The 17,704-nt window shown below is 34.9% G+C and overlaps 1 protein-coding gene across 3 annotated transcripts in view; it reads right to left on the bottom strand.

Annotated features, from left to right (window-relative positions):
• Positions 1 to 607: 607 nt before the first annotated feature.
• Positions 608 to 17,704, bottom strand: part of LOC123555072 (excitatory amino acid transporter-like) — a 31,599-nt gene continuing 14,502 nt past the window's right edge. For 2 of the 3 annotated variants that reach the window (XM_053547429.1, XM_053547427.1), the window contains exons 2-11: positions 11,320 to 11,604; positions 9,529 to 9,603; positions 8,941 to 9,063; positions 7,286 to 7,364; positions 6,517 to 6,683; positions 6,044 to 6,170; positions 5,165 to 5,398; positions 4,420 to 4,614; positions 3,686 to 3,820; positions 608 to 3,293 (exon numbers count right to left, since the gene is read on the bottom strand). In XM_053547429.1, coding sequence (XP_053403404.1) covers positions 3,053 to 3,293; positions 3,686 to 3,820; positions 4,420 to 4,614; positions 5,165 to 5,398; positions 6,044 to 6,170; positions 6,517 to 6,683; positions 7,286 to 7,364; positions 8,941 to 9,063; positions 9,529 to 9,603; positions 11,320 to 11,533 — 1,590 coding nt within the window. In that variant the 5' untranslated portion in view covers positions 11,534 to 11,604 and the 3' untranslated portion in view covers positions 608 to 3,052. Of the gene's footprint in view, positions 3,294 to 3,685; positions 3,821 to 4,419; positions 4,615 to 5,164; positions 5,399 to 6,043; positions 6,171 to 6,516; positions 6,684 to 7,285; positions 7,365 to 8,940; positions 9,064 to 9,528; positions 9,604 to 11,319; positions 11,678 to 17,704 lie in introns of those variants that run through there. The other variant, XM_053547428.1, reaches the window with a different exon arrangement.

Genomic DNA, 17,704 nt, shown 5'->3' with positions numbered 1-17,704 from the left:
AGCTACAGGGCAAGTTTTAGAACAAGAAATAGCTCAAAATGTAAATACTTCACTGATTTCTTTATGACTAGTATAATTAGTATTTTCATATTCTAAAGTATATCAAATACATAGATACATTCGACTAAGCCTTTGAGGTCATGAAAAACATTCAATTTTTCAATTTTACTAAAACTCTTTTTAATCAGCGCTAGGGCGTGTGCTGGGTGTTGCCGATTTCACTACCTTTTACGAACATACTCAAACCAAGTCTGTAATCAGTTTGCTTGCTTCTATACTTCAAAATGATCTTCTGCTAGATTGCCTTTACAATTGCAAATAAAATGAATGTTTGCTAAAATGAGCCGCACTGTAAGAAAACCAACATAGTGCGTTTGCGACCAGCATGGATTCAGAACAGCCTGCGCATCCGCGCAGTCTGGTCAGGATCCATGCTGTTAGCGAATGCGCAGGCTGGTCTGGATCTATGCTGGTCGCAAACGTACTATGTTGGTTTTCACATGACGCGGCTGATATATGTTTTATATTAAGTGGACGTCGATAATCAATGTGAAATTAAGTATTCTGTAAATACTGTGCGATAAGAAAATAGAGAAAACAACAAAGCTTAAATAAATAATAACAATTTAATTCGTAGTTATCGTTAATTCATACATATATTGATAAAAATAAATGTGTTCATAATTCACAAAGTAGGATAGACACTAAAATTTGATTATTATGACTGTATAAAACCCATACAACCCGTTCCTTCGCAGATCCCCTCTTAAAACTATCCATGATCAGTTTAAACGTACCCTATTTGTAATGCATGTGTAAAAGTGCACATAATACCTTTTGGTAGTCTTGTTTTTAAAATGTATAGTTAGACAAGTGAACACTTAGGAACTTTTAATGCCAGTGAAACTAGTCATCAATTATTGTCTAGAAACTCTACCCTATAACCACGTAAAATTCGTGCATAGACATAAATGATGAATAAAAATAAAAGAATAATAATAATAATAATAACATAAACAACAACAGCAACCATTAGATTAATAATTATGAAAATAACAATAACGTTACAAAATAAATAAGAAAATGATCCACGCCATGAGAAAACAAACATAGTGGCTTTGCGACCAGCATGGATCCAGACCAGCCTGCGCCTCCGCGCAGTCTGGTCAGGATCCATGCTGTTCGCTAATGGTTTCTCTACTTGCAATAGGCTTTGAAACCGACCAGCATGGATCCTGACCAGACTGTGCCACTATGTTCGTTTTCTCATGGCGCGGCTCAAATATGCAAAATCAAAATATAACAGAAGAATCATCAATGGGTTTTATAATTTCTTAATACAATGTAGTGAAAAAGTAAATTATCTTAATCAACTAAGTTCATAAGATGAAATCAGACCATGACGAAAAGCATTTGCATATATAAAGTTATGTATTATGCTTATACGAGAGATTCTATTCATATTGAGACTAATTAATGTAAAATATTTACAGAAGTAAATGCCATTATCGAAGTGCATATAGACAAAAGTAAAACGAAAACATGGGCATTTGTAAATTAAACTACATGTCTACGTTAAACTTGCATAAAAGTTTATGAGAGTACTGAAACACAACAGAAAAGAAAAAGAATTCGTATGTAGTATCATGTGGCCTAGTTCACCAGCACGTATATTTTAACCCTTACCCTGCTATATTTCTATAATGGACTGGTGCATCTTTCAATTTGGACAGTACCATATATCATTCAAAGGGGTTTTCACTGAAAATTTACTGACTGAATAGCGAACAGTGCAGACCATGATCAGGCTGATCTTGGTCTGCACTGGTCGCAAAGGCAGAATGATCTGCCGCCAGTAGGCTAAGGGTTAAATTATGCAAGAAATCCTGCTAAAATGTAATAACCTATATATAGTAGTCGCAACTTGACCGCGATGGTTGACCTTAGGCTGATTCATATCGATTATTTCATTATATATATTTACACAAATTTATATTTCCATTTTCGCGTGCAGCTCGTGTTTTACAAACACTCCTTTTCAATAATAGGTTGTGCCTCATTATGTATTATAATGCAAAGGTCAACCATCAGGGTCAAGTTGCGTCCACTATATATTTGATCAAAAATTGCACCGGAAATTTGTAAAAATACGTTTAACATAACAACGGGTTTCAACATTGAAATAAATAAATTACATATTTCCATAAATCTACTGGCTCCGGCTTCAGTATATCAGATACTACAATAACAAGGTGAGACAGTCAACTTACACTTTTTGTCTTTTTCTACCGCAATAATTATCATATCTTCTTCGTTTCAAAATCATAATTTGAAAAGCGTCTTGAATGACGCTAGCAAAAATAGTCGCGCCATTTTATTCTTGCGCTTAAAATAAGCTTAGTACTGTCAATGTTGACGATCTGCTCAAAGTTTAAGGAAGTTCATTCACTGCAGACAAAATTATCTAAAAAATAAAATGAAAAATGCTTCATATGCATGAATTAATGCAACATGCACTATAAAATTTTCATGACAATTTAAAACACCCATATCCCTAATAAAATGGTGACATCAGAAATCTTTTACACATGAATGAAATTCCGGAGACACTTGAGCCTCTATATATATATCATTTATTTGCCATGGCAGAATAGGTGGTCAACATTTTTAGCATTTTGTAAAAGCTTGCAGCGGCCCATTTATCATGATACTGATCAATTGAGACTGAAAGACCTGAGAAGTACACTTTCCGGTGTACTGTCTACCACTTAGGCAAGAAGGAAAGACCTTTCATTTAGAAAGAGTCTCTTTGAGTTCATAAATATCAACAGCTGGTTCTCAACTTGCCAATGCATTTGCAATTGATCGCGCAGAAAGCCAGGTAAAAAACCTGCATAAGATTCGAAAGCTCCGGCGTTTTTCGTTGTTTTCACACAGACAAGCTATTGTAATACCGCACCGGTCGAGAAGGTCCGGAATGATGCGTGGTAAGATATAACAGAAGCTGTATGGGTCGCTGTAACAAAGTTAAGCAGTACTTTCATCCCTTTCTTCAAACAACTTCCTCTGCTTTCAGGGAATGCGACCCTATGACGCCATTAAGGTCTGCAAATCCATTCATGATTTTGCCATTTTCCACAATAACTTGCATCTCTTCTTCATCTACCTTTTCTATGTCATGGTCATGTTTATGCTTTCTGTCAATGTCTGCCAAGTCTTTCTTACAGAGACTGTAAACTACTGCTGTACAAAACGTGTGACTAACCACACTGCTGGTAGAGCGAATCCGGTCTCTAAAATAATCAACGCAGATTAAAATCATATCTCTCAATATATTCACATTAATTACATGATGAACAATTGATATTTTGCATCAGCGAATCAAACAACTATGACATACAACAGCAAAAAGACATGCTAGAGCAAATGCATCATGCAAGTTAAACCATAAATAAAATGCTGTCTATCTTTTATTTATTAACAGAAAGAATCAAATAGCAAGGGAATATACCGTTTCTAAAATTCTTGCACTGATTTACCAGGTTTTTTTTAATCGGGTCAACCCCTCGGTATGAAGGGGTCAAAAAAATTTATATTTAATTAATTCTGAATAAAATGTATTTCAAGAATACCAAGACATTACAGATTTATACATTTCTGCATTAACAGGTAGTACAATACTTACAGGTACCACTCTACTGCTAGAAGAAGAGCTATGTCGTCCATAGGAATATTCATGGAGGACAGAATCATGATTGTTGTCATAATACTTGCACTGGGAACGGAAGGTATTGCCATGGCAGCGACTGTCACTAGCAACCTGGTACAGAATTATGTACATGAGTGAAATATGAACTCTGTTAAATTTGTGTAAATGTAGTGTTTTTACGAGTATTTACAAACTTGACAAAATTATTTTAAGGTAAGTTCCCCTTAACATCTGGCACATGCATTGCCTTCAACATGAATATATTTTTTGTAATGAAATTCAACTGGCAAAGCAAGCGAAATGTTCAAAACAAGATATAGAAGGGCATTATTTTTGCTTTTAACGTTTTGTTGAATCTAGGCTGTTTATTACAAAAATAATAACGGATATCCGTCATCCGTTTCGTACTTTGTTTTAAAGTACATAAACTAAGCTTGTATGTCATCCATTACAGTGTATGTCCAAAATTCGATCCTTTTTACCAGTATTCTGGTAGGTCTTTGTATATTCATATTACATTAGTTGTTTTCAGTCCATTTGGTAGGTCGATTACATTGGATTACCTTTATAAAAAAATACTGACCAAAAATCATTATCGTGACTAAAGTGTGACAAGAGACTAACTCAAACTAATAAAATCAACAACAAAAAACAGACAACGTAAATGGCAAATATATATAGGTTTTAGTCTGCACAACTAGAATACCTACCATATCAACAGAACATCTCCGAGTGCAAGACTGGTTCCAGTAAGGTTAGCTATGAATACACACGCCCCCGCAATATACAAGGCACTTCCATTGCAACTGATCGTCACGCTGAATGGAATAACAAAACGAGATATTCTCTTGTCAATTTTATTTTTGTCTTCGCATGCTGCCATCATCTCCGGAATAGCAACGGCACTGAAAATAAAACATAAACATTTCATCAGCTAAATACCTTACTAATATACATCTCTCCAATGAGATTAGAACATTTTCAACTGACGTTATTTTAAACTGGAAGCGTATAATGTCTCAAATAAATTGATAAAAAACCCAAAGCAATTACTTCTCAGAAGTCCAAACAAAATTACAAAATTACGGGTTTCTCTTTTAAAATGGTGTGACAAACATGCTTTTACACACAGTTTTTACATTCCATGTATGACAGCAAAGCAGTCCTGTTATAAAGAAAACAGTGTTGGTCGAGACAATGCATTCTCGGCCTCGAAGGCCGCTGTCTCGGGTACAGTTAAAGTACATACGTATAATGCCATAATTTTTCAGTGACAAAATAGGTTTACTGAAGGATTGTTATTGACAAATGTCTTTAATGTTTATTCCAACCTGTACAGCTTTAAGTAATTTCTATAAATAAGTAGCAGAGCGATATCATGATCCCAGTCTCTAAAATGATAGCAGGTTCAGATGAAATATGCGGTGTGAAAATAAAGAGCATCATTTTACTCACGTGCTTGTAGCAGCGAATGAAATCATCCAAGGTCTTGCTATTGAGATGAGGTAACTGTATGGATTCTTACGCGTAAAAGCAAAAAATATTCCTGCCATGAGCACCAACTGCTGGAACGTTATTCCCACTGTTATTGCAACAATAAAGAGTCCTAGTTGAGCAAAAACCTCTTCCACACTTTCAATACTGGCAATTGATACAGCAATAAGGCTGATCACACCTACAGGTGTCGTCCTGAAATAGACAAACATCTTGAGCCGTGCCATGGGAAAACCAACATAGTGGGTATGCGACCAGCATGGATCCAGACCAGCCTGCGCATCCGCGCAGTCTGGTCAGGATCCATACTGTTCGCTAACAGTTTCTCCAATTCCAATAGGCTTTAAAAGCGAACAGCATGGAGCCTGACCAGACTGCGCGGATGCGCAGGCTGGTCTGGATCCATGCTGGTCGCATACCCACTATGTTGGTTTTCTCATGGCACGGCTCATCTTAAGAAAAACGAAGATTATTTTAGACTGGACAAATTGGGAATAGGTTGCTTGTGGAACGAGTTGATCAACCCGGCACCGCATTACTTATGGCATTCATCGCCTTGAAGCTATATAAGAGAAGAGAAGTAAATTTCCTTTCAATGTTGATCGCCAAGTTAAGGAGCTACTGGTATAATTTTCCACGTCTTTGGTGTGACGCAATCAGGGAGCGAAACTACGACCTACCACAGCCGATGGTGACAATCTCCTACTAGGATATTATGTCTTTTACACACTATTACGATACTGAACATAGTTAACACAAGTTATATCATGGCAGTGCAGACGGCTTGCAGTGTATTTCAAAATGACCTAACCCCTGACAATGCCCTAGAATTATACACACCACATAAACCAGCGAACCACTGCAATAACAGTGTCTGACACTGATTGTATAAAGTCCAGAAATGGCTTTCCCTTCGACTTCAGATTTGCTGCAGCCAGGCCCAGTAATGTGCATGCAAATATCAAACCTGAAAAAATAAATGAATCGTAAGCATTCCATAAGATGGCAATCTTAATACAAATTTCAGTCAATGTAAAACTTCGTTTATTTCTGAAGTATGTTACTGTGTATATGTTCGGTATAACTTATTTAAGACAAGAAAATACCGTTTTGAAATTCAGATCAATCTTTTAAAGGATTTAAGTCATGGCAAGACACAAGACAGATCTGTATTGAAACAGCAAACAGAGAGGAGTTATATATAATTATTATACTTATTGTTCCATTCATATTGCATAACAGACAAAGTTAAAAAATTATCATAATCAAATTTCGTACCATCCTATGCCTGCTATTCAAGTATCACATCTTACCTATAATATTTGGATTTCCCATTTTTCCTAAATACTTCGATACTTCTTTCACCGTTTCATTCTTTAAACCATCGGTTGTATTCACTTCAATTATTTTATTTTTGACCTTGTACATCGTCTGTGTTTGAGAAAATGTTGATTCAAAAAGATTTTCTGGAATAATATTTCTGAAAGGAAAAGTAAATAATCAATTAACATTAATTGAATTTGCCCTTGAGTTTAATTTATACGTCAGTTCAAAAGTATCATTTCTATTCCATATGATTTATCTATACCACTGTTAACACTTATTTCTAGTTTGGGAACATTATATAAGGCTTCAGGGTATACATTCAGCTGTCTCGAAACACCAGAATATTATTGTTTCTTTTTCAGTGTTGTTATATTTCCTCGTTCTTTTGGAGTCTGGGTTCCATAAAATGTGGAAAAGAATTCCCCTTAAACTGGTGCTAGTTGGTGAGGAGTATTGCGCAATAATTACCTCTCATGAACACACTCGATTTAACCAAGTCTTTTATTTTTTTCTTAGGTTGCATTCTGTATTTCCAAAGGACCTTCTTTATAGATTTTATTGAAATTTGCAAATAGCAATTTTGAATTCTGACAAGTTTCTCCAAAATGCGATGAAAATCTGACTAAGTACAAACTTAGATGGGTACACAGTTTACCGTTAAAACATTTCACTACTTCAGTATCTTAAGATTGAAGGAGATTACACGCTAATTTTATCACATAATGTGTGTTTTTGACTATGTGTTTTCCTGTGTACCTTATGAGATCTGCAAGGATGTCCTGAGTCTGCATATTGCCTTCTATAACTGAATCTTGTTCTTTAATTTCAGATTTTCCTGAAATAAAAAGATATAAATATATGATTTTATTTGAAAAGTCACGAGTATGCAAGATACAACATTTTATTTAAACAATGGGTGCATTTGTTAACATGTTAACATCAATTTGAAAATGGACTTTAACTTTCAACTAGCACACTATTTTTTTAAATGCAGCTTGAGCTTAACGAAGTCCAATTCCAACTTGCATCTTATTGTTCTGGACAAATAGCTATAAATTCTATTAGAAATAATACATTTCAAGATAACAAAGAGAAAAAATGTTAAAGAGTTGTGGGAAATTGGTCTTATAGTTTCATTCGGTGGAATTTCGGAATATGTAGTAATTTTTCTTCAACAAAATACCAACATACTTTCACCGCCTTTGTGACAATTGACGTCGACAGTTCTGTTTGTTTTTCCGGTGAACAAGTCAGTGCTGAGTATGTATGGAATATATGCTTGCTAAATAGTACATTTCATCCTTAATGTCATTTCTTTTCTTGTTTTTTATTTCATTTTAGTTGACAGCATTTAACTGCATGCGTTTTCTTTAAGTGAAAACAGTTCGACATTGATTTCTAAAAAGATTTCGCGACAGGCTTATGTCAGACTTGAATAAGGAGAATGATTCTATAAAATGCAAACTTGCCTTTAGATGTATATTTTATATATTGCATTCCATGTAGGCCTAAAAGGATCTAATCTTTGTTTATATAAACAACTAAATATAATACTAAATGAGTGAAAATAACCACGATCAACAATTAGGTTGAGTTCGCCGTCTTATCGGTAAAATTATCCCCCTTGAAAACGAAAGCATAAAATGAAAAGTTCACCCCTCTTTGATGTGTACGGTAATGTTTAAAAACCATTAAAAATAAATTAATTATAAAACAATTAGATTAAGGACAATGTATACGTGTGTTCAAACTGAAATTTTTTTTTTCATCCTTCATGTGTTCAAGAACTCTGATACTCTCATTTTTGAAGATACCTTGTATATCATTTTATCATATGTTTGAGCTCGTGTGTGTTTAATAAAGTCATTACATAATTTTGTTATTACACTAGTGTTATATACCTTGACTTTGACGTTGTTTTAATGAAAGGAGATGCTTGTAGAATTGACTTGGTATATATCATAGGCAAAGAAAGACAAAAACTTTGAGCAGAAAAGGCTTGCAAGTGATAACAAGAATTTAACAGTTGTGTCTCTCTACACTGGATTTATTGAATTCTTTTCATAAAATTGTTAAAATGCTTGGCAGAGCCTCGCACTTTATAAACTTATTCAACTCGTTTGTTAAATTCTATATGAAAACCATAAATAAAACTGCTTTAATAAACCGTAAATAAAACTACTTACATTTAAATGTCTTGATATCATCAATTACCATAAAGTTATGCGTAAATAAAGAGTCAAATTTGCGATTAAATAGTATCGCTGTCAACTATACCTTTATACTTTCTTCAACCATTGACCATCTATGATAACGCAATAAATTATACATTTACACTAAATGTGAAAAGATCTAAAACGTGTTCCTTGCTTTAAGTAAAAAATATGAGAATCAAAGCATTGTAAATTTACCTGGGTTAAACATATAAACTGAACCAATTCCAAGGGCGGAGCCAAGTGCATTTGTAGAAATGATAAAGACAAAAGCTATCAGGCTGATTTTTCCATTAGCTTTTGGGTCCAGGGCCGCTGCACCTGTGAAATAACAAAAATATTTGTAACGTATATTTTGATGTGAGGCCAAAAAATATAAACAGCTGGAAAGTAAATTTCAAGGCATTGTAATACAGCCATACAATTATATATGCAAATACATCATTATGTCATATGATAATTTATGCAAATAACATCATGTGCACCTGTAATGCAAAACCCGTGATGCACCGCTTGATTTGTATTTAGATAAAGAACCTTGCTGCAGTCACGAGTTCCTACTAAAATAGATAGGTGCAAAAAAAAAACCTTTGTGTCAATACCAAACGAGGAGACTTTGTTTTATATTTATTTACATTTTTGCAAAGAAAACCTGTTGTTGACTGCGTAAGCGCACAGTCGATCATTTATATTATTAATTAGATATTCGTGTTTAAATTTATTAAAGCATAATTCTCATACTTATTACGTTTTAAAGTTTAATCGTCTTAAGCCGAATTTACATACCACAAATGACGCTGCATGCGATTAAAGGCACAATCATCATTTTCAATAGTCGGAGGTACAGCTGCCCGGGTAAACCTGAAAACATATATATCATTCTCTTTAATATAAATAATCTAATAGGTATTCAAATGTATCAGATGTTTATTATGGGATATAGTTTATAGCTGGTGGAAGGTCAATGTCCTCTGGTTTGTTGACATGACATCCTTGGAAGATCTACATACGGTTAAATGGGTAACATCTGCGATGATTTTGATTTCGTTAACATTATCACTAGCGAGTTCAAACTATTCACGCATATTAATATAGTTCATTTTCTATAACATAGACACTAAGTCTCACGTTTCGCGAATTCTTAGAACTGAGAATGAAGTTGTCAACCATGAAATCGCTAAATATAGCGTACGCGAAATCTCTCAGTCTTGAATGAGGTTGACAACCATGAATTCTCTAAAATAGCGTACGCGAAATCTTCAGATCTTGAATGCGGTTATATAGCGTATGCGAAATCTCCCTGTCTTGAATGAGGTTGACAACAATGAAATCTCTAAATATAGCGTACGCGAAATCTCCCGGTCTTGAATGAGGTTGACAACCATGAATTCTCTAAAATAGCGTACGCGAAATCTCCAGGTCTTGAATGAGGTTGTCAACCATGAAATCGCTAAATATAGCGTACACAAAATCTCCCTGTCTTGAATGAGGTTGACAACCATGAAATCTCTAAATATAGTGTACGCGAACTCTACCGATCTACAGTAAATAACAAGAACAGTGTGGTCAGCATTGTTTTGGGGACATGTTCTAGAAATAGTTCTGATTTATTTTTATTTATATACAGGGTGAATTCGGATAACTGGGACACCTTCGAAATCGGACCACGTACCGCAGAAAAAAATTCCAACAAAAGTTGTTTCCGTTTCGCGCAAGTTTGTAAATGGCTGTTCTAATGGGCATTACATATTCAAGTAAAACTTCGTGTGTAATCTGTCACAATATACATATTAACAATTTACCGGAAAGCAATTATTACGCTATAACTTTTGTTAAACAGACTTTTCTGTCTTATTGTATTTTTTTTTACGTCTTATCACACTATTTGAGTCTTATGACCTGAAACCAGGAAGCTATATTATTACTTAAGATATCTTAAAATAGAACAGGAAATATTATAAAACAATACATTTTCCAATACTGGGGAGTTCACAAATAAACATCAACACCTGAAACTTGAGGATGCAAAGTTTCCCTTATGATGTTTTTACTTAAGGTAGTGGACCAGTACTAACACTCGGCAATTTCCGTGTGATTACGTATTCTCGCGAGGCAATTCGGCATTCTTCGGACGTAAATTTTACGAACGCGCACGTGGTGATCCGTAAATACCGGAGAATGCCGAAGTCGCACACGTAGACTACGCAGTTAGCCCGCGATCATTAGTATGGTTCCATCGCCTTAAAAATACCCAGTCCTCTTGAAGTAGTAATAAAACCGGGAAATGAAAGGTTCGAACCCACCCCACTGGGATCCGTTCGGTGAGCGCCATCTAGTATAAGAATGGTTACCGATTGCCTTCTTGTCTGGTTTTTGACATTAATCAGAAATATTCAAGATGGCAAAATGACTCATTAGTCTGGCTAACCCTTTTAAAAAGGGATGAAACTGAAGTTTACTTTACCTTTATAATTTTGTTGCGCGTTTGTGATTGGCCCCAAAAAACGAAAAAAAAAAAAAAAAAAAAAAAAAAAAAAAAAAAAAAAAAATGAGGACAGCGAAAAAAAAGTAACTTACCTAACCACATCAGAGCATTTTCCGACGGTTGTGTCGCTCTTACAGCAAATCCAACGACAAATCCAAATCCCACGCCGAGCAATGTTGAAAACAGAAGTAAATTATTTAAAAATACACTCTTTATTTTTCTTAAAACTCGTATACACAACGATATTTCCTGTTCGTCATCCGGCTTGTATTTAGACTCCCCAGTAGTAAGTGATGCTTTCTCCATATTTCTTTTTTAACAAAATGTCAAAATGTTCTCGCTCGTTCCGTCGCTGTCAAACTCTTACTTTAATTTCTCTGAAAATACAGAAAACGTTTATATACGGAAAAAGGTAAACAAAGAATGACGAGATATTTCATCATTTCATCGACTTTTCAACATATGTTTATAAGCCGTGGGATACATACAGTATTTAATACAGAACATAATATGTAACATGACGGAGCGAATTTGTGATTAAACACTTAATACAAAAATGCATACTTAAAGTACACCAGAACATTCTATTTAAACAACTGATTAAAACCGAAATGTTCTGCATTGTAACGCTTGTTCTAGATATTATTCTGAAATGAAATATGTCTTACTTTAAGACAAAGAAAATCGAAACTACCAATTATTTCTCAATCAAATGTCTATAGTTACTGTACATGTTTTAAACTTCAACAAACGGTGGTAAAGTTATGATTTTTCATCGTTATAAATATTTTGTGGTGTATAGTATTCGGCTAAAATGAAATCGTTAACAATTTAATTGCAGTAAATAATGATAATAGAACACACAATCTTTGCCAATAACAAGACCCGACAAAGCTATTCAACCGTTTCTCCTGGTTTAAAAAATGTATCATGCTTTAAGTAAGTAAAAAAACTGTATTTCGAACATACAGGAAAAACATTATCTAGGAATTAAATTTACGTTACGTATATATATTGAGTGATTTCATTAACAGGTTTACTGTGAATTCGTTAAATATCAAATGAGCCGCGCCATGATAAAACCAACATAGTGCGTTTGCGATCTGCATGGATCCAGACGAGCCTGCGCATCCGCGCAGTCTGGTCAGGATCCATGCTGTTCGCTTTCAAAGCCTGCTGCAATTAGAGAAACAGTTAGCGAACAGCATGGATCCTGATCAGACTGCGCGGATGCGCAGGCTCGTCTGGATCCATGTTGGTCGCAAACGCACTATGTTGGTTTTCTCATGGTGCGGCTCAAATATAATTTTCATAGGTACGGATCTTAAACTGGGCAATATCAAGTAAGAAGATATTGTGTATCTCAACATATAATATCAAAATATTTTTTACTCGCGAACACAACATATTGGGTGCCGTTTCAGGCACGGGTGGACATCTGGATGTAACCATCGATCTTAAGTAAGCTAGAAAAAAGAACATCCCAGACTAGATTTTGAATCCATATCGGCGACTGGGTAATTGATTAAAAGCCAGCGATCTAAATTTACAAATATTCTATTTATAACTTGTTTATATAGAACATGATAGTTGTGACTCATGATATTTTTTTTTGTAATCAATAACTAAAGTGCTAAGTTTGCGTTTTACACTTAAATGTTTTCAAAATTTTAACATAAACTAGAACTCATTATTTACATACAACCTTGGTCGAGAGCTAGAAGCGCACTGCCCCGGATGGGCTTGCGAATGAGGAATGTGTTGGAATAAAATGGGGTTTGTGAATTTGTTAAGTAATTATAAATCTCTAATGCAGTCGTAACAGAACGTTAATCAACTTTATTAAAACCTGAATAAAACCGTAATCGCTCGTACTTTTTGACCACAGTGATTGTCTTCCGGTCTGTTACGATCTTTTAACTTTTCAGAACTGTTGCATTCCTTACGGATATATTATCCGTGGCAAAATTTTGAGCATGTTCATAACTTCGCATTCTTGCCTCCGGATTTCCCCGATTTCTGAACGGATACACCGGATGAATTACAAATGTGTTTTACGGATGCTATCCGGAACTCAACCAAAGCCCATCCGCGGCAGTGTGATGCTAGCTTATCGGAAAAAGGTAGTAAATAAGTCATGATCGCAAGTTTAGATAGAACGAAAAAGCTCTCCCGTTTGTACTCTGACGTTTTAAGAACATTTGCAAAACATCTAACTACGATTTTCTCTTTATTCGTAACATATTCTGTTTTTAAAACGTTTAGTAAATAAAATAATTTTTATGTATGAAGTAAATGCTTGCTTAATGTTGAAATGATACAATCAGATGATCTTCCCCTTGCGAATAATCAGTGATGAAAATCTAGTGTGGTTTCTCACTTGTAATTATTATCATAAGGCTAAATAGAATAAATTATGAGTGTCCCGATTCCCAGTTTCTCAGGCAGATATAACAAAGAGGGTATTTTCTTTCTGTAGTTAGATCTATTTTAGATTAGTAAATGAAAATAACATTTACAGAAAGTGTTTGCAATTTACGAAAGACGCAACTGATCATAGTAATATTATAAGTGTGCTTTCGTTGTTTAAAGATGAAGTAGGCTGCTAATTGCTTAGAACGTTGCTTTTTTTTTAGTTGGCGGTTCTGTAATTTATTTTCTTGCAAATACGACAGGAGATTATAAGGATCTTTCATTCCTGCCTGTGGTAAGACAGGGTTCTCCCTACCCGAGGGACAGTGTGGAATGGAAAACCGAGCGTTATCGAGGTTTTTTTTATCCAAGCTGTCCCGGGGGTAGGGAAAACAGCTGTTTTACATAGGCAGACATGTTAGATTATTTTTCTTGCCTAGATGGTATCACGTTCAAAATAATAGAATTTGGTATTTCCTAACATTATTTATATAGTTTGTGACGTCACAATAGTGCAAGTTCTATGTGACGGCACCTTAGTGCACGCTATTTTAGACAAGGTCTTTCCCTAGGGAAAGACAGGAATATCTATCCCGGCGCGTGCTCGGACAAATGTATACTTTCCCCGCTAGGAAGGCAAGAATCCGGTGCCTTCATCGGTGCTAGAACACGGGGTATAATATGACTGCGTCATTTATGAATATTTATATTCGCTCTATTCTTTTCCATTGAAAATTGTCACGTTCATTGCGTATGAACAGCAAAAGGAAAGGCGCGAAAGTTAAGTCAACGCTGCATAGAGATAACGGGTCACTGTTTTGACGACGTCTGCGTATAGTCAGGGAAAACGTTCCTTAGATGACGTCGCAATTGTTCCATCTGGTGAACTGAATGGCCGAGAAGCTGACTTTAATGTCAAATGCATAAAAAAATGTGTGCTATTTTTAATATAATCTTGTTTACAAATGGAAACGAAATATAATGTAGATATAAGAAATGAAACTTTTTTTCGGTGTTTATTCGAAAAGAACGACAGAATAGGATCGACAAATTAAACATGAATCGCTGTACGCTACTATAAGAAAAAGTGTATTTTTTTTGTATTTCATTTCTTTTGTTATTTTTTGAATATGCTATGCAAGGAAAAAAATCTATCTAAAAAAGACTATTATATGATTATTGACTGCAGCCTTAGACAATGTATAAGTTGTGAATGAACTATACTAGGCTTTAACGCTAACATTTTTCTTTTGTATACTGTATCAATAGAAGAGAAGCTTCATTATTTCCCATATGGTACATGATTAATTACACAAAAAATATATAGCCATTTGATAGATACATCTATATTATACTAGATTTATTGTAAAAAAAACAACTACGTCTGATAATGAATTCACTCCAATTACTGTTATACTGTACGAGTATACCTGTACGTAAAGCTGTCAGTTTATTCAAATGACCAGTGCTCATATCTTCCGACCAAAGAGTTGGTGAACGAGTTGGCTCTATTTGTGTAAATGTATCATTAACCTTTAGCCTGCTTAATTCCTAAATTCGACTAGTCCATCATTCAATTTGGGCACCACAATTTATTATTCGAAGAGGTATTCATTGAAAATTTACCGAGTGCAGACCATGATCAGGATGATGTCTGTCTGCACTGGTCGCAAAGTTGATTTTAAGCCGATTTATTAAAAAAAACACTTCATAAACGAGGACCTTTGGTAAAATATGCGATTTTATATAATACTAACATACGAATCAAATTTATTTCATTCAATCAGATTGTTAATTGCTTTTCTGTCTAATTATCGGCTGTGTACAAAGCAAACGTATCTCATAAGTCAAAATGACCGGTCGTTTCAAAAGGATTGACAGTATATTCTAATATGCTTTTCTCTGTTAAGACACTCTTACGCTAGAATGACGTCACGTTAACGTGCGTTGATGTCAATGTTTTTGTTGCGAGCAAGAAAGAGCGCTTCTATATTTTATCTACTGTTTTAGATTCAGGGCATATTAGAATCGAAATGATTCATACCAAAAGAGTGTTTTAACACTATTTATACTCTTGGGCGGTAATACGTCGTACAAATAATTTCAAAATTATTACGCCCGGCGTATAACCGCCCATCGTACATAAATAGTGTTAAAACAAAACAAACACTATAAAATCATCATTTGCCAATATAGAATCAAAACTACATTTAAGATCAAGTAAAGACCTTTCTTTTTACACGCTTGGTCTTAAACGTGTCAAGGTTTCATATCGAGGTTTCATATCTGCGAATGTTTTTCTGTGTATGTAATTAGTAGAATAGCTTAATTATTTTCAAGGCTAGCATGCTGTTCTTAATGCCGTAACATATGTTGCAAGTTAATGACGCAAAACATCAAAGCGCGGGCACATACTATTTATATGCTTTCATTAAGTAGATAAGTATGCAGTAAAAAAATCGGTTTGCATCATAGAATATAAATGTCTTGTAGAATGAGTTGTACTAACCAAGAACATAGACATGCAGGCAGAGTGAAAAATACTTAGTTTCTTGGAGAAAAATGTGCAATTTAAAAAAAATATCCTGTGAAATTAATCATCGTTTATATAAGCATTTGATCATAGACTGCAGACAAACTATAGCTATACACTGTAAAATAATGCTCTCCTAGGGCATAAACATACCAATGGCTTCAGCAAACACCAGGACACATTTTAAATGTCTGTAGCTTACATTTGGTCAGTTCTGAACTAAAAAAAAGCGAGAGGAGGGTGGGGGGGGGGGGGGGGGTCATATATGATGCAAGCAATAAAAATATTGTTGGTCAACATACATTTTGTAAGATCAGCTAGAAATGAGACCCAAATTGTAGTGATGGGGTTACCATCTGGGCCTCAAAAAAATTTAGTGATGGTGTTTTACCTCAGTTTCTATGTCAAATGTATTAATGCTATCATTTCATTACGAAAATGCTACCTAAATGTCAAGCATTGGTCTGTTATTTTATTTCAGCAAAAACGTTGCATAAAAAGTAAGGAAAAAAAGCTCTACAGAGCAAAAAACACTTAGAACTATTTGAATCCGTTATTATGCTACAATTGTTGTGCCATTTTCCTATTAAGTGTCTGTATATGGCATCAGGAATTTTAAGTGACCAGTCACCATGCTGCAGTTGCGAGTACCTGCTGGTTTATGTTTACAACGTATAGTGACATCTAAAGTACATATGAGCCGCGCCATGAGAAAATCAACATAGTGGCTTTGCGACCAGCATGGATCCAGACCAGCCTGCGCATCCGCGCAGTCTGGTCAGGATCCATGCTGTTCGCTAACAGTTTCTCTGAATGCTATAGGCTTTGAAAGCGAACAGCATGGATCCTGACCGCGCAGGCTGGTCTGGATCCATGCTGGTCGCAAACCTGTTGGTTTTCTCATGGCGCGGCTCAATTATTATTGGATTCGCCTTTTTTAAGCATTTAAACATGCATAGCCAAGTAAATGCTACAAACTAAAAACACTTCAAAGTTAAATTAAAAAATTTCATACTGATTTAATATCATAATGTTGGTTTTACTCTAACTTTCACAAATTTCAAGATTTCTAACAGGGAGTTTATGACAATGTGAAATGTAAAAGTTCAGTCAAATGAGAATAGTACCACTTTTCAACATTTCGGATATGTTAACTCCTTGGGGCCGAAATGCGACTAAAGGCGCTATATTTTCTACCCCTGTAGCGTCGATATCAGGACTCCCTAGGATGGCGATCGACGAGTATAGTCGCGGCACCGAGATCATGCTGATTGCGTCACGTACTTGTTAATTTTTGATAGTCCTGATAAAAGCAAAATTATTTTGCATACCGGTTTTTATTTTTTAGATGTTATAATTATTAATTACGCTAATAATTAGCTTCCTTGTTAAAATAAATATTTGTAAGTATGCGGTAAAGGAAATAAAAAAGACGAACTCCGCTGTGTTTCGTTCATACTGTATTTCAAAAGATTAAAATAATGTCGGCTGCCAGAGATTTTTCATACATTGAAGAAAATATTCATTATCAT

The sequence above is a fragment of the Mercenaria mercenaria genome, chromosome 7, assembly GCF_021730395.1.
Source record: "Mercenaria mercenaria strain notata chromosome 7, MADL_Memer_1, whole genome shotgun sequence".
NCBI classification, from domain to species: Eukaryota; Metazoa; Mollusca; class Bivalvia; order Venerida; family Veneridae; genus Mercenaria; species Mercenaria mercenaria.
Note: the sequence above shows the minus strand (reverse complement) of the source record. Positions and strands in the feature narration are given on the sequence as shown.